Here is a 19,238-nt window from a genome sequence, read left to right on the forward strand (position 1 = left end):
ATCTGATATGAACAGCTATCATTATGATTTCAACAAGTCAAAACAAGCTACTTACTCCTCACAGGATTATATTTTTTAGGTATCTGTCTTTTGCGGGGGTTTTGATGTTGTTAGTGACATTCACACTGATAAGGCGATCATCTGTAAACATACAGTGGTCTACCACAACTCACATAATGACCAAAACATTGTAACTGAGCTACAGTGCTTCTATGCTTCAAAGGCCAAAAGTTACATAGTGTAGCTTTATATTTGTTAACGGCAACATGAAAAATGTCTGTTCTCATGTACAAAACTGTTTTAATGCTGTTTGTTCTGTAGCATTAAAATGTATCTTTGTTTTCAGACATCCTGACCCTAAGAGGAGGCGTTCGGATGAGTACCGCTCCCCGAACTACCACCAAGGGGGAGGAGGGCATCCACAGGACTTCAGAAGGATGCCTGACCACAGGAGCCCCCCTGGGAACCATGGCCCCATGGGGCCTGATCACTACCGCCCCTTCCACCCGGACAAACCCCCACCCCTGATTGACCCCCGTTCCCCTCAGGCTCAGAAATCCCCCCTTGAGCCGATCTCGCCTGCTTTGGAAAGAACTGCCGAGCAGAAACCTGTGACGGACTTTAATTGGAACAACAGGAAGACGTGAAGTGAACATGTAGTGCAGAGATGGTCTGTACTGCCAAAGGAAGTGGCAGAAAGGCCACCCAGGCAATAAATGGAGGAGACGTAACCAGCCACCACCAAACTCCTCTTTATCGCCACTGTGTCCTCCGCTCTCTTCTAGGTTTCATGACAAGGTTAAGTCTGCCATTTTGGACTGAGGAGAAAGAACAAGGCATGGTTAGTCCTGTGGACTACACTGTTGAAGTATGCCTGAGTTAGAAAGTGCCTCGTGTATTTGGTCTTTGTTGAGAGTCATTAGCAGAAAGGGACTATCCCCAAAGCAAACTTTACTTTGATGTTCATGTCTTTTTGTTTTTGGTATTTTGGTTTGTGCAAAAAGGATTATTTCATGAAAGTAGCCTTTGTGGGAGGAGAAAAAAGGAATCATTTTAATTGCACCTTCAGATGTTGATTCATTGTTCTGTTGAGCTATTCGGTTTGGTTTTGCTCTCTACAATACAGACCCCTGTGATTGTACGTCATTTTGAGGGGGAATTACATGTGCGTTTTCGTCTTTTGATATTTGTTATAACCATGTAGGAGTATTTGTGATGAGCAACAACTGCAACAATTATTCAAATTGTTTTTCTCAAAATTATTGAATCAGCTAAATGTGTTTTCGCTATCGCAGACCCGCCATTTGTTAATATTGTAATGCTTAGATGCTCTGTTGGAGGAAAGTAGCCTTGTTTAAAAAAAGAAAGAAGAAAATAAGGCTGAACAGTATTCAGGGTCTATGTAGACCTTGTCAGAACACTAGATAATCATAACACGTAAGCTATCTTTGTCTTTATTTTCTTACGACTGTAACACTTGGCGCCACTCAAGTCCACTTTATGGTCAGTGCTTGTACTGATGCAACTTTTTATTGCACTAAAAGAACAGTACTTGCTTGTTTTTGACTATGTAGTAATGGTAGACAATTACCTGAATTTGATTTTCATGTTTTGTTGAGTTTTCTCAGTATGAGTGTGCTGAAACACTGATACCGTTGACCTTCAAGTGGAAATGTGAGTACTGTATGAATGGACAGATGCGTGTTTGGGGAGTGGGCTGGTGTCAAAAGCTATTTTTGGTGAACCAGATTTTGTGCCAAAACTGACAGACTGGCATGCTGGTAAATACCATTCATTGTTTATTTGATGTGTTTCTCCATCTGTGCCTTATTCTTGTGTAGATTCAAACACCTGATTGATATAAGGAAGACTAGCAGTACTGTGCAGTATTATGCTATGTACAATTTCAAAACATTTGCCAGGATGGAATTTTAACTAGATGCATGTCAAGCCAGCTCTGGTGAGTGGGGAACAATGTGGTGTGCTCAATTCCAAAAGATCATGGTAGCAGGACTAGGAGAACAAGCTGGTGAAATGTGGACATGTTTGCTATGAAATACTTGAGATGTGTTAAATCTTCCCCACCCAAGCTCCTGCTCACACTCCACAGACATGTTAAGCTTTGAAACAAGCCAATTTAAAGTAATTTATATTTGTGAAAAGCCACTGTTCAGATTAATTGTACTGTACATATGTTTATAGACCTATATGTATTAAACTTTCCTACATCATGGACAATCTTTGCTTTTGTTCTGCCTCAGATAAAATTAGAAAACTAGTTTGATGAAACCTACAATGCAGTCTTAACAACATTGTTTTTTTTTTATTTATTTTTATTTAATGTGATTTAGGACAATCTCCTAAATGGTTTTAAGTAAATAAATTAAAAAATGACGTTTTTGCCTAATAAAGTCACCTTTCTATTGCACTTTTTACAATACAGATTCAAAGCAGCTTTACAGTGATAAGAAAATAATGCAACAAAGTTTGTCTCGGGATATTGAGATGAGTTCAGTGATGGTTAATTTCTGGTGTTTTAAAGTTATTCATTTTATTCATTTATCTAAACAGCCGTTCTGGAGAATACAGTGATGTCATCGTCCAGCTCAGTTCAGTTCTCATAATGGTGTCGATGCAGGCAGATCAATAATGTTGAATATTAAGAGAATTGTCTCAGCTGTTCGCGCGCTTCACTCGTGTATGGATACTCAGAGGAATGGCGGGGATTGCTGAGGTGAGACGTACTTCACTCAATATTTTGTCGTTTTTCAGCACTTTTTAAAATCAAAATGACATTTTCCAACAGTTAAAGCGAAAAAAGGAATAAATATAAAGTTATTGTCTGGTAAGGTCCCTCGTATCTACACGATTCACGTGTTTTAGAATCATATTTGTCGAATTAGTTATGAAACCTGTAACAACCTTTGAGTCTTTCTGCTCAGTATTTGTTTAAGATAATTATGCAGTTTTATAGCGCTCAAACACGGTAAAGTGATGAATTGTCCTCTGTAGATACGATTTATCATCATCGTTGTAGTCTAAAATGTTTCAGCATTTACCCATTATAGGCTACCATCAGGTGGCAGTCTTAGCCCAACATACTTGGACTAAAAACCTGTGTTGTGCTGTGGTAACTTCCATAGTCAAACATGATTTCAAACAAGAAACATGAATACAAAAACCCACACATAAAAAACAAATCAACAGGACACTTTATTTTTTATTCAATAAATAATTTACAGTATTTACAAGGTGGTGTGTGGCACCGCTTTAGTCCTACATACAAAAACAGACTAAGCTGTCTGGTATCTCCCATTCAATGTTAATACATTTGAAAAAGTTATCCACTTTTCTTTAGCGTTACAAGTCTGATAACATTTTTCACCATCAAGTTAAAACCATGTAAGAGCTAGGTTAAAGAGAATAAAAACATAAAGTGCTTTTGTAATAAACAACACATGAACACCGCAAGTCACACGTTTCCTACCTAGTATTTAGTTACTTTAGGAAGGTGATGTCTCCTTTTTACTCTTTTTCCAAATTAGATCGTACTAAGTCCCTTATCTTGTTTTTGTGGTGTTGTACACAATATCCCTTTAAACTTAAAGGTAAATTTCACAACACCCTCTGATGTACCGAAAAAACAGCACAAAATATTATTTGCCAAATCACACAAACGTATATACATGTCACATTACACATATAAATCCAAAAAGCACTGACAACACAAGCACACTTAAACACAAAAGTCATTACAATCATTTTGTATGCTTTCAAATGTCTCTTTAAAGCCATGAACTGCACCAACACAAGCTTTCTTAGCAGTAGTAAGGCTCGCAAAACTTTACAGTGTAAGAATAAATTACTGTGAAGTCTCTCAAAGGATTTGTTATTATGTATAATTAACATCTAAACCATACTTTCAAAGTTCAAACTTTTTACTAAGAGAAATCAAACACTGGTAAGAGACAACTGTGACAGATGACATGATGATGTTATGTGAGCTTCATCTTCCACAAAGACCTTTCCAACAGTCCCTAAACATGGCCTATGAAATAATTACGCCATCAAGGGTGCAGTTTCACTCTTCAAAATAGTGGTGCTATGCATCGTGTGACTTTAGCTTGCCAATACTACTACAGCTATTTACAATACTGAGTTGCCAGTAATCCTGAGCCTGCTAATAGCTGGAGAGCGAATGCCCTCATTTCAAATGTCACAAGAAATGCATGGCAGATGAAAACAATAGCTCCTGCACTGGTCCATCCACCACACTGTAGTTAGCAGCACCTTCCAATATTAGACACAATCAGGACATCTGGTCTGAGCCTAAATACTTAAGTGAACCACAAAGGCCCCATGAGAAAGAGAAAATTCAGCTGTTTGGGAAATTGTTGGCACCATGGCTTGTTCTTTGGCAAAACGCCTTCGCCATAAATTCACAGATCTACAGAGTCGTGAGTTAAACTGGGCCTACAGCACAGCCACGTCGACACCCTTTTGAAATGGAGAGCAAGGCGTTGCTCTTTAAGAAACAGAAAGGATGATTGATGGATCTGCCTTGTGGGTCCTGTCTCAAACTGCAAATATTGTATGGAGAAACTTGGCTCTCTCCTGGATATATATGTTGATTGTTACTTACATGAATATTTTTTTCCATACATTTTTTTTTATCTGAAGCAATTGTGTTACTTTCAAAGACAACTCTGTCTTGGGCCACACCATTGTATGGCTTGAATATATATATTTTTTTCTGACTCAATGACATTTACTTTGTGAATAAAGTAAAGTTATTCTCATTGTGCCTGAAAATGTGTTCAGGCTGAATTCGAACACCCAATTTGACAATGGAGTGAATTCAATAAATATTTGTCAAAATTATAACACCTAATCAGTATGAGTGTAGTTTAAAGTCTGCTTGACACCCCTTTTTATATTTAAAATGTAGGAAAGAGCTCTTGGCAGGCAGTAAATCTTCTTACTGACCCATGAACCACCACACCAGAGCTACATTAGGACCCTGGGTGCAATATACAGCTATTATGAAACACTTCACATACACACACACACACACACACACACACTCACAAGCATTCATATAATCACCCACACAATAACACATCTTTCTCTTGCACACACATAGACAAACTATACAAAAGGCCTGATGTTATGACCTATTAATCTTCTCTGTAGACAACACGACTTACTAGTCTGACATGGCCTTGGCCAGGGGGCTTTCACTAGAAAGCTACTTTTTCCAAATCTGGAGCTTCTTCAAAGAAAGAACTCCTGCTGGCCCTCCATTGTTTGGAGACGTTAATAAAAGCTCCTGTCATGTCCTTCAACCTGGCTCCGGGAGACATACTTCACCTCTCACTTGGCATCAAGTGAACTGAAGACCATCTCCAAACTCTTCTTTCTGCAAAGGATCATCCGTCTCTCACTCCTGTCAGTGGCACGACACTCTGGTGAGAGCAAGGATGGTTTCATCTGACCCGTGTCTTAGGCCCTCTCAGCACTGCCTTCTCTGTCATTGAGCAGTTATGAGATCAGCAGAGATGGGTGGATCTCCAGGAACGCTTCGGCTCTGGCCTTATGAATGAACGTACGTGATGATAAGAGATGAGTCCATGGCGTGATACAAGACACACAAGTGTGAAAGCCCTCAGCAGAAGCTCGGGCTCTAGCTGAGAAGCCCAGCCTCTGGTAGATGGAAGACAACACAGTGAGAGTAGCATTTCACATGCATACAGCTTCTTACAACCATCTAACAAGAATGTCCAATGGGGACTACAGACAAATGGAACACGAGTCAGTCCATAACTGTACGACAACAAGGCTGATGAGGACTAGGAAACTAAAACCTAATTTTTCGGAGGCAGAGTTGAATATTGTATCCTTTTCAAAGAGGTGGTATCTGTCTTTGTTGGAGTGGAGCATTTTAACATCCTCAAAGGCATAGTAGGCCGCCAGGGTGAAGTTAATGTCCCCAGAAGATAGCAGGTCAAAAACACAGGATTGGAAGTACAAATCCTCCACTGGTAGACGTTCTTTGCACTTGGCCATGGCTGACTGATAAGTGAAGCCAGGGTTAGGACTGCCTGGCCGTCCCCTGCCTAAGCCGTGGCTCTCTGCCGCCCGCGCTCTGAAGGTCCTGAAGTCTATTCGCTGGTTGGCAGGGCAACCATGCAGGCAGAGGTAAAGATCCTGGTTGTCCTGGTCATCCAGCGAATTCACGACCTCCTCTGGCATCCGCACCGCAAAGGTGAGGTAGCGGCCAACTTGCCGAACTACAATAGTGGTGCCAATATAGCGTGCCTGGATCTCTATGTGTTGTCCGGGCACCTTCTCTACCACACGCAGGGTGTTGGCCCCATGGCGGTCCCCTCCATTCTTTGAACCATCAGCAAATGCAGCTGGAAGCTCGTCAGTTTCAGCATGGTACATCTTCTGGTCTACACATTCTTGGAAGTTCTTGAAGATGATTGTTAACTGTGGTAAAGAAGAAGTGAGAGTGAGAACAAGTGAGAACAAATCATTTATAAGTTTATTTAGATTGTGCCAAATTAAGTCTAATTATTATGTTGGACATAAATGCATTAAAATGCCAGGAACAGAAAGGAAACATTAACTGAATTGCAACATATGTGCTAGTTAACACCATAATCAGATTCTGGAGAAAAAATAGATAACAAATAAAGTGTGCACAATTTAAAATGCAATATTTGTTCAATCAAAACCAGCCAACAAACAGCAGCCAGAGAGTGTTTTATGCACCACTGCATGTGGCAAAAGATGGTCACTACTCCATTCTGCATAACTGAGCCTTGTCTTTATAAAACCAGAGGACTGTGTAGTGCAGACCCTCCAAGCCCAGAAGCTTTCGTAATGTCACATTTCAGCAGCAGCTCAAGATACAGGGGGCCAATGTAAACGCACTCTGGAGAAACACAGGTCCAGTCTATGTTACAGCAGACCTCAGTATGCAGACACAAAGACAATCCATTCATGCTGCTCAGAGCCTGCCTGTGAACCCCGGATTCAGCTCCAGGGAGTGGACTTGCGCCAGCTAGAGAGCACAGCCTGCACATGGGCTAATTAGAGAAGGCTGCTCCTACCTCTGACTCCTCCAGCGAGCTGCCATTAGGGGGCCAATGGACTGCTGACACATATGTGACCTCGGGACGTCCAGGCTGCTCTGATCTTGCAAATGATGCATATGAGTGTGTGTCTACGTCCGAGTGGAGACTCAGTTTAGCCAAACCGCCCTATAATCACTAATAGTCCAGTGATCTGCCCCCTGTTGACAGCACCCAACCAATGCTTGATTTTCGCAGGACAGGCTATAGGAATGTCTAGTTTGCACATTCGCTTTTGTCTCTGAGCCACTATTATTTAATAAAAAATCAGCCAACTTAACAAAAATATCATGATCCCTTCCCTCCCTACAAGAAGGAACTGTGGGTCCGTCTACTTAATGGGGAATCATTAGAGGTTTTTGATGGCAGAAAATTGCTCTGTTTCTTAATGTGACCGAGTACAAAGTACTTGTGTTTTTCTGCAGAGGAAAAACTCTGAAAAACATTTAACCCTGGTCACAAAATTACTGCAGCCAAAAGGACATCAGACATAAACGTGTAGTCCTGTGCTTTCACCTTAGGCTCCACAGCTGGCCAATTCTAAGGCAGCTTCCCAGTTTGTCCAATGAGCCGTAAAGCAAAACAATGATAATTTATGAGGTATGAGGGCCAACTAATGCAGAGAAAATATCAGCAGTTTCCTGTAGGGACTGAGCACTTAGTTAAAACAACAAAACTCTTAAATCACACACAAATAATGGCAAGGACTGCCACAAATATAGTAACATTAGTCCACAAAAATAAATAAATAAATAAATAAGGCTCTTGAGCCTGGTAACATTCCAAGTTATTACCTCTCTTTTGTTGCTGACATTCCTTTAAAAAACATTAATCAGACTTTCATCAATTGTTCATCTTATCACATCTTCATCTAGCCTGGCAAGCCAGACCTACATCAAGATGTTAGGTCTGGCAACTCACCATTGGCACGGCTCAATCCGAGGGGCGGGATAAACGGTTGTCTTTCAAATTCCCTCTGCACGCAATAGGATAGCGCTACAACCAACCAGAGCGTTTTCCCACCAGCGGAGCTAGTTGATAGATTCAACTTTTGCCGTATCTGGTCAGCAAAACTACAAACACATCTTCCTTTTTTAAGAATGACTTAAGTGCCGTTCTTTGTTCTTTTCTCAAAGAAAAGCTTAACTCCAAGTCCTCCAGAGTCGCGGCCAAAGCCGATTCGAAAGACCGCTGCAGCAGCAGCCATTCTTTGTTTTCAAGTAGCAGGGAACCGTCGCAACTCTGTCGTCATTATGTTAAGCCCGCCCCGCCTACTTTATACACGATGTGATTGGCCTGACTAGAGTTTGGTTTTTCCAGCTCGGAAGCCAATGGAGAGTTGCTAGACTACACTGGCTGCAAAATAAATTTTGCTGCCGCTAGGGTGCGTCTAGATTTCTAGGCTAATCTTCATCCGTTGTGGAACAGATCCAAATACTAACTAGACTCTGCACTTAAGAAGTCTGCATTCTCTTTCACCATTAACTAGTTCATGTTAATGTAGTAGGCATAGTAGTTGGTTGAGCTAGTTGAAAAGCAGCTGGTGAAATGAGACGGCAGAATGATGCTGATTACTTTTGCCTATTTATATGAGGCACGAAAAATCCTTACCTTGCTAGTAGCCGTAGCAGAAGACCCAGGCACAACAGGAGTGTTCGTAACCTGCACAGACAGGTACTTATTGTGAATCAGTGGCCAGGCTCCCTCAACTTTACAGGTTTGAAAGTCATCGTTGAATGTGCGGAGATGTGGGTCCCCAAAAAAGCCGCAATGAGTGTAATTGGGAGGCGCAGAATCACGTGGTAGACTCCGCTCATAATGGCACACCTCTGGCCCATCAGAGGGAACGTGGATGTCCGGTTGGGGTGGTGGCTGTACTGGGGGCAGGGGTGTGCGGGCACGAGGCTGGGTTGTGGGCCCTTCTTTGGAGCAGTTGTGTTGGCTCATAAGATCCTCTATACCATGTTGGGCTGAATGGTAGGCCAGGTCACCTCGACATGTACGGGCGGTGCGACGGACACAGTTGTTGTATGCTCGCAGAGCGGTGCAGGGCTCCTCTTCTGGGCCAGATCTGGAGGTGGAGGCCCAGAACTCGGAGTTACACTTGAGGATCTTACACTGCAGAGTTGCTGTAAAGCAAAAAGGGAGATAGCATAAACATACTGGCATGGTCAAACCAAGTTTATACAAAGCTGAGATGAAATAAGCATCAATCAAAGTAGCTGACAAAACTGATTAAGCTTTTATATTGATATTAAACAAACTCCATTATCTTTTTAATCAAGAATAGCCTGTTTTTGTTTCCTATTTTTAGTGTCTTCACTTTTTTTCCACATGTCATATAGTAATACTTTTTATTTCAATTATTTCAGTACTAACCTTTAAATGAAGTTTAGTTTAGTTTATTATGTTATGTTCATGAATGCCAGTTGCTCAAGGCCCTCATAACAACACATGAATTCACTCTACATCTGGACAAAGTGAGGCTTTAATTCCATCAGTAATAAAAAGAAAACAACATTCCAACCAAGTTCCAAGTTTCTGTGTTTTGCCAACTTCCATCAAGTCTAAGTGCTCTAAATGTAGTTTAAAGCAAGGCTATTGTTGTCTCATTGCCTTTTCAAAAATAAATGAAACATACATATTAGAGTAGGCCAATCAACACTTTTTGATTTTATGTGAAATTCAAAATGTTAATGGAATATTCTTATTATGTGTATATATCACAGGGGAGAAAAGCTCAACACTTAAGAGCTATTGTAATACAAAACGTAAAGCAATAAGCATCTAAATAGGCATCGTTACAATGTAATGAACTCTCGACAGGCTTATCTAACTTCATTACCTCACCGTGAATGACATCACTTTATATTAGTAAATGGGATATGCTTTATCAAAAAATGCTGATTAAGCTCCCTGTTGGATATCTAGCAATTTCACACTGTTTAAGGTGCAACACAAATTAATAGCATTAAGACAAACTGGAAGGAAGCCTTCAAACTGACATTCACACCAACAAAAGTCTATTATTTAGAAGTGTTAATCATCTCATATCAAATTCACACTCATTCACACCTTGTGCTGTCTCTTTGCATTGCTAAGCAGATTGTGGGGGTGCTTTTCAGTAAAGCACCATGGGTGTCAGTGACCGAGGGCAAATGCGCATCTGAAAAAAAATCACTTAGGGCTTTAACAGAAGGGGGTAGCTGTGAGTGTGTGTGTGTGTGTGTGTGTGTGTGTCTGTGTGTGGGAGGGTGTAGTCCTAGGACTCTGAATGAAGACAATGCAATTTGCCATTGAGAAGAAACCAGCAGAGTCATAAATTAGCCCTGTGTAAAGGGATTAGGTAGAGTTTCATCAGCCATGCAGGGCAGGAGGGAAAGGGGGCTGAGGACAGCCTTAAAGAAACAGGATCTCTGGAGAGAAACTGGCTCCAGGACCAATGGGTGGAACACAGAGAAGGTCTCACCATTCCACAGGTCAAACTGGATATGAGATAGCCACCTGTCCAGAGCAAAAGGCCGTAATCAAAGGCAAAAGCAATTTCAAGCACATTCCCCTTCCTCGAATTACATGGTTGAATTGAAATCCGAAGGCTTTAGAATCATGTGTTTTTTCATTATTTAAAGATTATCTCTTTCGTTTAATAAAATACAAAGACATGCCAAAACTACACACAACTTTGTTTCCAAATAATCATGCAACTATCTTTGTGGTCTCAGTCACAGACCTGTCTTCCACCTACCAGCTACAAAGGGCATTTATGACCATCTGATAAGAGACAATAGGCTAATTTAAGATGTTAGTGACTAGCGCTTGCATGATTGTCTTTTGTTTGGCGTCACATAATGTGAAAGAAGATGGAACACAGGGTGTGAAATCAAACTGAACACTACTTACAACTGACTAGAACATTGACAGATAAAAACAAGACTTGTAAATTCCATTATAATGAGATATACAGAAATGAATGATCACATTTGGAAAACACAGCTGACCCATTATCATGTGAGAGTGTCTACATTCTTCTACACACATTAGATTTTTCTTCTTATGATATATACTACATTGTAAACATGCCAGGATTTTATGAGCAGTAATTTCCTTGAAAAAATGTTGTATTCAGAAATTTACTGTAAAATCAATGCAGGCTAGGTCATTTATCTTTTAATATGATATTACTATCATATTGATTGTATGCTTCTATATACACCATTTAAGGGGAAGGTATTTGCAATATTGTGGAGATCTGAGTGGTTATGATCTCTAGTAAACTTGTGATTTTAGAGGCTGTCAACTAAATGTGCACATCAATACTCTATAGAAAAATCTCAAATATTTTTAGATAAAGCACTGAACATTACAAAACAAGTAACTTAAAGTGACAGCAACTGCATAATTCAGTACAGTATAGTCTGGGAACGTAAGTGTCAGTATGGCACTGTGGACATGAAAATATTGCAGCTAATCTGTAAACACAAGTCTGTAGTGTAGACAGTGATAATGTCTGTGATTCTACAACACAACACTACAATTTTCGGTATTTTCCTACTAGTGTTCACTGTGAAGTCCATGTAGTACTACCCAGTATTTACAGCACTGTAAATGCAGACTAATTTTTGTGTGAATTTAACCATACACCTATATAAAAATATATATAGAGATAATTACGACATTTTTAGACTTTTGTTGCACTTTAAAACGTTGCTTTACTATGCTGAAAACGGTCTTAAAAGACTTTACTGTTTTTTACATTTTGCCCCAACAAGTCGTGCGAAGGCATGTTATAGGCTAGATGTGGAGGGTTCGCTTCCCCTCCCCCAAACACAACAGCACGTCCCCGCCAGAGCTGTGGGAAACACTGGTACTGGTAGTGCAGCGGAATCAAACCGAACCTTCGGGCCATTACGCTTTAATCGAACGGTTTAAACAATGGGTATAAAACAACTAAAAACATCAATCTAGCTTTGCACCCACATTTGTTTCTTCGCATCTTTTCAATGCGAAAAGGTTTAGCACCGTTAATTTAAATGCACATAAGTAGTGCAAACTTGAAAGATATAAACAACAACATTACTCAAGCGTACATTATAAGGAATGTACACTGAGAAGATAAATAACTTTCACCAGACGTAACTGGGTCATGACTAAACAAAATACACCCAACTGCTAAGTAACAAAGTTACGTTTGTCGGCGTCATTTCAACATGTTTAACTGCTCTAAGTGTTTTTGTAGCGATTATAATTAACATAGGTTGCACAATTACTTAGACAGTTAAATGCCAGGAAACACACATATCATCATTTCCAGCCTTAAAACTTTTTTTTTTAAAAATTATAAATGTTTTTTTTTCTTACCTGCTGGAAACAAACAGAGAAACAGAACAAGGAACTGGCAGACTTGTAGCGCCGATGGTCCTGCTCCTTTCCCCATAACCATCCATCCAGCACGGGACAGCGCTCCTCTCCTCTCCCTATTCACACCAGCAATGTAAAGAAATGCGAATTAGAGCAATGCTGCAACTTTCCGTTTGAGTAGAAGTTGCCGAAGAAACGCAACACCCCGAAATCATGCCGCACGCCCTTTCCGTCGTACAAATATCGCTGCTTTTGTCAGGTATTCTCCGTGTTCACACATTCCCAACCCTCGCTAGAAACGTGCCATCGATCTTCGAGTTTGCTAGTGTCAAGAGGGCGCAGCCTACACTGCGAAGTGCACCAATAAGAAGTCACTGTTTCTCCACCAACCCCTTAATAGTTTCAAATTACGCCTGTGCTTTGAAAAGTACTTTACCCGTTTGCCATGTAGCCTCTACTCAAGAAAGTGAACACATTATACTTGTTACTCTTTAATACATAGCTAATGTGTAAATACTTCCCTGTGCTGGTGCATGCATTTTCAGTTATGACAGGATCAAAATAACAGGTTGCACTTTATTTTACAGTAGTGCATTTACAGTGTACTTACAAGTACTGGTTAATAATAACTACATGTTAGGTTCAGGGTTAGTGCCTAGTTACTGTAATAACTATATAAGTAGGCTACATACATGGGGTTCAGGACTAAAATAAAGTGCTAGTGAAATATATTTAAATCAATATGTAAATTTAAGAAGTTTTTAGAATATTAACATAATATTTTACCAGAGCATGATAATAAAATAGCATTTATTTAAGTCTTACACAAATGCACCCAATTACCCACTTAATCCCATTTGTGCAAAAAATTAAAAAAATTCTTTAAGGTCTAAAGAGAGTTTGTGTATTTCAAACAGAGTTGTCCCCTAAATGTAAGTACAGACAGTCTTGGTTTGATTTGATTTTTTACGTGGCCGGTGTAAATAGTCACATGACCAATGCTGTTTAAGTACCATGTTTAGTGTACATTATAATCAAATAATCTGTTGTTAATATATCCAAAATTAAGATAATAAATAAAATGTCTATAATCACAATATTTTAACATGTAAGTTGTCATGGGAAAATAGACCAATTTTTTTTGTCAAAATAGGGCTCTGTTTTCCCACACATATAGGCTAACTGTAAATTTTATTTTAACAGTAACTTTATTACTACTACTAAAAAACTTTCATTTATTTATTTAATTACTTTTTTTTTTTTTTTTAGTTTGTTTCTTTAGACTGTCCAACACAAATGCTTACATAGTTGAGTTTTTTTTTAAAGGCTTAAAGCAGGGTTGTTCAATCCTGGTTGTGAAGGGCCAACATGAGTATAGCTCCAACTTGTCTCAACATACCTCCCTGGAAGATTCTCGTAATCCTGAAGACCTTGATTACCTTGGTTCAGGTCTTTTTAATTGAAGTTGGAACTAAACTCTGCAGGACAGTGACCCTCAAGAGCAGGATTAGAAACCTCATGTTAAAGGCTCATTTAAATACAAAAGAACGAATCAGGTTTTTTTTTTAATTGCATTGGTAATATATGCTTTATGCGACAAATAGCAGACTGATTATAGGAAGTAAACAGAAGGGACAGAAGCTTCTGTCAAAATGGAAGAGAAGCCCTATAGCACCCACAACTAAACTGCAACAGCACATGAATGTATGATCACCTTTTACATAGTGGTCTGTCTCTGTCAACATAAATGCATCCACCTAATCATCATCATACATCACTGTCATCAATACCCAGGGCTTTCAAAATATCTAAACCAATATGTGATATAACACTTTATGTCACTGCATTTCCCTCACATTTCAGAAGACAGATTCCCTTTCCTTAACCATTGTCAATTTTAAAATGCTGAAATGTGAATTATTGACAGTGCCCCAATCAACCTGAATTCACCCTATATGTAATCTTAGTAGGACTAATATTTTTATTTGTGTGAACATGAAGGATGCTTCCCATCTATAAAGTATAAAGTAATTATTAAATCAATCTGATCATAATAGTCTTGTTGAGATCTTGGCAGGTCAAGGTAATTGAAAGGTCCTAGAAGAAGAGGGATGTAGATATGTAATGGTTGTGTTTTTAGTGGTCAGCTGTTGCAGTCCAACAGATGGCGCTTGCACTGTGGTTGAGAATGAATGATATCTCCAGAGAGAGAGATGCGTCCTCCTCATGCATATTTACAGTTTAACTGTAAAAGTGATGCCTATTTTCATTTCAGATTATGAGAAATTAACTTGAATGTATGTAGGCTACATAAAAGCCAAAATATGGCATTATGGTACCTTATCTTTAATGAAAGATATAGATGATGTTGTGAACCCAACCCAGCACAGATGTAGTCTAACAATTTGCGAGTTTAATTGATCATCAAAAGCGTGTGGATAATTTCTAGCGCGGCAGATGCTAAAATATTCAAATTTAGATGTAGAGCAGAAGAACATTCATTAGTGATAGCTTGACATCTTAAAACCTCGTTTTTATTTTCTTCTATTCTAATTAATTGGGGAAAAAAATGCAATCTTTACTTTTTACACTATTCTTGAAGCCAAAACACATGCTACACATAGGCTACAATATGATGTAGGCTAGACTTAATAAAAAAATCGGTGATATAAGATGCTGGCGATATATTGACTATGCCGTTTATAAGAGGAGGTCTTCACATAAACGAACCACTGCAGAATATTTAAAAATAATTTGAGAAGTTATTTGTCAAGAAATCACCGGGAACCCACCTTTTTGAATGCATGGAGCTCTTCCACACTTTTGGGTTGAGTTTCTTTGCGGAACCGGGATGGGTCTGCGACTGAAGCGCGTGCAGTCGTGCTTTTATCAGTAATAGCCCACGATTGTTTTATTTAAGTCTATACACCGATGTCAAACTCGCGGTGAAGCTCTGCTGTCGTCCTTGCATGATGTCCCCTGTTCCGATAATTTTGAAGGCAAGATCTGTGTTTATCTCAACGCTGCGGTGTCTGATGTTATTTTCATCGGTGCCGTGATCTGGAAATAAAGGTATGATCCGTCAACCAGTTTATCGAGGCACAAACGATAAAAAGGAAAAGCTCGTAAATGTTTTCGAATCGATAGTATTCTTCATTTTGCAGTGGTATTCCCAGGTTCCTCTGTGGCTCTCAGGACTTGAGTAGGAAGAGCCCTCGGGGCAGCAGTGTTGATAGCGCTGGCTCGTTTCCTCGCCTCAGTGTTGTGAAATGACGAGTTTGAAAGTGTGAGGCACAATGATCAGCGCTGCAGTCTAACTCCCCACACTGTCACAGTCAATGCAGGGTTATGTCTGTTAAACCAAGGCTGGAATATATTAACCCCTTTTTTTTTTTGTTAATATAATAGAGCTAAATAATGAAATGCATGAGCACGTTAGTTACAATGTAATTGCATTAGAAAGAACACATTTTGTTTTGAATCTGTAATTCAATGTTGTTGTTGTTTGCGTTATGTGTCTCAAAATTACAGATGCATTTTCCATAAGTGCTACATCTCAGAGTAGTTTAGCATTCTACTATAAACTGTGTAAATTAATGGAAAGTATAAAGAGTGCTGTTGTTACAAACTATCCAACTGGATGGATTGTGACATTAATAGGAAACATGGGCAGTTAAAATTTTGTCCATGAATTTAATGTGGTCAGCAAATTTACATTCAAAATAATCACCTGTGACTAGGCCCATTGTAAGTGTGATATTGTTTTTTTAACAGTTCTATAAACACAATTTATATCCAATAACATGTTTTAGACAAAACAAAAAGAAAACATTCTCAGTTCTTATTCTACAGTAAATAAAAATGGTCAGAAATAGCCAGAGTATCAAGGTTTGAGTAGCTACCAAGCAACACACAGACTGAAAGCTGGTCTGGAACAGCATATATAAGTGGAGTGGAGAGATAGTGATTTTTCCTCCCTTTCTCAAAGCAATCAGTAATCATTCCACTCCAGTTCAGGTTTTTCCACTTACCATTGTCCACACTGAGAAACCCAGTTAGGAGCGAAAGCTATAACACTTCACTGACACTTGGGCTGCCTCTGAAATCGCATACTTCCCTACTATATAGTAGGCAAAAAACAGTATGTGACAAAAGAAGTATAGGCCTATCCGAATTGCCAGTACTCATAAAGAGTATAGGCAAAAAGTACCTGTAGTAAAGTGTCCATCGTATGCGCACTTCAGAATCTCGCCGGAAGATTCTGAAGTGTGCATACGATGGACACTTTACTATCCCATGAGGCCACAGGAGAGGATTTGTGAATGTCAGCGTAACTGACGCTGGTAGGTCACATGATAATGACAACATGGCAAATGTATAGCCCAGATTACATTCAAACTTCACACATTCATATTAAATAGAACATACTTTTTTAGCGGTCGTGGAGTAATTACTTATTCAAAATGAGTAGGCCAACCTACTCAAGAGAGTATGCGATTTCGGACGCAGCCTTGGACTTATAAAAAAAAGTTCTAGTCAAAGCTGTGAAGCTGTGTGCTGTGCACATGCTCAGCACATGTTGGCTCACATGGGGACCCTGCAGGTTTGAGTCTGACCTGGGTGCCAACCCCTACAGGTCTGTAAGTGGAAAAAACTCATGGATTTTTTTTTTGGCCAATATTAGGGCCTGAATTTGATCAAATTCATGCTACTATGACCTGACTACATACCAGTCCCATATGCATGTAACATGTTTCAAGCCCTGTTAAAGTTGGTTATTATGAAATATTAAGACAAAATAATGGCAAGAAAATTTTGTTTTCGTGCTCCAGACAAGCTGTCAGTCTGTCTGTTCACACTGGTGTGGATTTTTCAAGCTTTTCATTTTTTCAAGAACAAAACACCACTTGCTCTGAGACACGACGGCTGTTTCTGTGTTGACTTTTTTGGAACTATTTCATTGGCAGAGCAAAAGTAACTGCCAATATTGTGTGTAAAATATAAGTAATTCAATATTAACGAATCAAAATTTTTCTTAATCTCAAAATTCCTGCAGCCTATTACCTAATCTGATATTCAGTATGACAGCACATTTGCAAAAATGAGCGGCTGTTCACGGAATGCAATTTTGCGTCCAAAATCGTGGGACACGGCAGTAAAATTAAACAAAAAAAAACGTGCATGAGTTATGATGAGATGCAAGTTTAACTTCCTCGAAAAATGCAGCTGTCATGTACAAGACACGAAAAGACACAAGCACAACCATTGTCTAGCAAGTTTGCATAGAAAAACATAGAAGCACAAGCTCAATACTCATGAACGGTCAATAATAAAAAGTCTTCTTTGAAGCATCGCTCGCTTGGGGTATTACAGTAGAGTTATTGCATGTCAAATCAATCCAATTGCTATATCAATTAAAATGACTGGGGTGAAGAAAAAATACCAAGCGCTTTACAAAAAGCAGAATATATTAGGTGCTATTGCTAGGGACTGTTCATGCCTCTGCTGTAAAAGACATGAGAATTAGCTGGTTTGTTGTCAACCATAAAGAAACAACCTAATGTTTGACAACCTAAAATTCACTTAACATAATTAAATGGTAACGTATTTTATTTTCACTGGTTTGACATGTTTCACTTTGACCATGACAGATGCTTGAGGGATATCACCTTGACATTAATCTGCTAGTTTTCAAAGGAGAGGCTTCCACCCTGGTGTGAAGAGAATGGCTTTACAACAGCCGGATACTGGACATCCACCTCAAACACAGCTGGCGGAGGACAAAAAGAGGGGGGTACAAGGGCAAACAAGGCTTGCTAAAGCTATGCACTCAGTTAACATGCGTTTGGCTGACATCTGAGCGATAAACATTGCAGTTGTGAAGAATGCATCTTTTGCATTCAGCACTTCAATTACAAATCCAGCATGAGCATTAGCAAGAAAGAATAACAGAAGATGAAAAGGACTGTTAGATAATTTGTGGATGACCCAGGCAGAGAGAGAGAGCATGAAGTAATAAAAAAAAACAAAAAAATGGTGAGAAAAACACAATAAGTGAAAATGGAAATAGATAAAGAATACAATAACGGCCAGACAGAGAAAAGAAAACTGCATACCATAAAAGATACATATCAGATCCACACAGCTACAGAATGTCACACATGCACTGAATGAATATCATTTATTATATTTTGGCTCGACACAAAGACATTGATTTCAATATGTTACAGTGGTTACTGATTCAGACACAAAAACAGAAACAGAAAAACAAAAACAAGAAGAAATTAAGAAAAATCAATAATACTCCTCCTTTTTTGCTCCCCTTGATTTCCTTTCATTTGCTTCATGATTGAATACTGATAGTGCCAATCTAATTATGTTTCATGTAATCCATTATAGACACTGTCAGTTTTAGGCACATCTTAAAGCCTTGGCCACTATAACAGAATATGAGGTGAGGACTTGCCAGAGAGTGAGGCATTCCAGCCAGTAATTATGGAAAGAGACCGTGGGATCCCGATCTGGGTGAAAACCATTAATTTTCCAATTTGTTTAATGAAAAGGCAGAGGATTACCTTCATGCCAACACTATGATCTGAAGCATGGTCACACATTTTAGATGAATGCCGAAATATGATCAAATTAAGCAAGGTTTATCTAATTTCTTTTTTGTTGGGTGTAATTAGGTAGATAAGTTTAAAGAATGGCTAGACTGCCACTTTCCCCTTTGTTAGAGTGGAC

The 19,238-nt window shown here is 39.2% G+C and overlaps 2 protein-coding genes across 9 annotated transcripts in view; one reads left to right on the top strand and one right to left on the bottom strand.

Moving 5' to 3' along the window:
• Positions 1 to 4,884, top strand: part of chd2 (chromodomain helicase DNA binding protein 2) — a 41,595-nt gene extending 36,711 nt beyond the window's left edge. For all 7 annotated transcript variants that reach the window (XM_079875060.1, XM_079875058.1, XM_079875059.1 and 4 more), the window contains one exon: positions 347 to 4,884. In XM_079875060.1, the coding sequence (XP_079731186.1) occupies positions 347 to 647 (301 nt within the window). In that variant the 3' untranslated portion in view covers positions 648 to 4,884. The remainder of the gene's footprint in view (positions 1 to 346) is intronic.
• The window catches only part of rgma (repulsive guidance molecule BMP co-receptor a), a 42,851-nt gene continuing 26,802 nt past the window's right edge, over positions 3,190 to 19,238 (bottom strand). Inside the window, exons 1-4 of one of the 2 annotated variants that reach the window (XM_079875068.1) lie at positions 15,290 to 15,823; positions 12,498 to 12,613; positions 8,751 to 9,268; positions 3,190 to 6,492 (exon numbers count right to left, since the gene is read on the bottom strand). In XM_079875068.1, coding sequence (XP_079731194.1) covers positions 5,791 to 6,492; positions 8,751 to 9,268; positions 12,498 to 12,613; positions 15,290 to 15,303 — 1,350 coding nt within the window. In that variant the 5' untranslated portion in view covers positions 15,304 to 15,823 and the 3' untranslated portion in view covers positions 3,190 to 5,790. Of the gene's footprint in view, positions 6,493 to 8,750; positions 9,269 to 12,497; positions 12,614 to 15,289; positions 15,824 to 19,238 lie in introns of those variants that run through there. The other variant, XM_079875069.1, reaches the window with a different exon arrangement.

Source organism: Squalius cephalus (assembly GCF_949319135.1).
Source record: "Squalius cephalus genome assembly, chromosome: 6".
NCBI lineage: Eukaryota > Metazoa > Chordata > Actinopteri > Cypriniformes > Leuciscidae > Squalius > Squalius cephalus.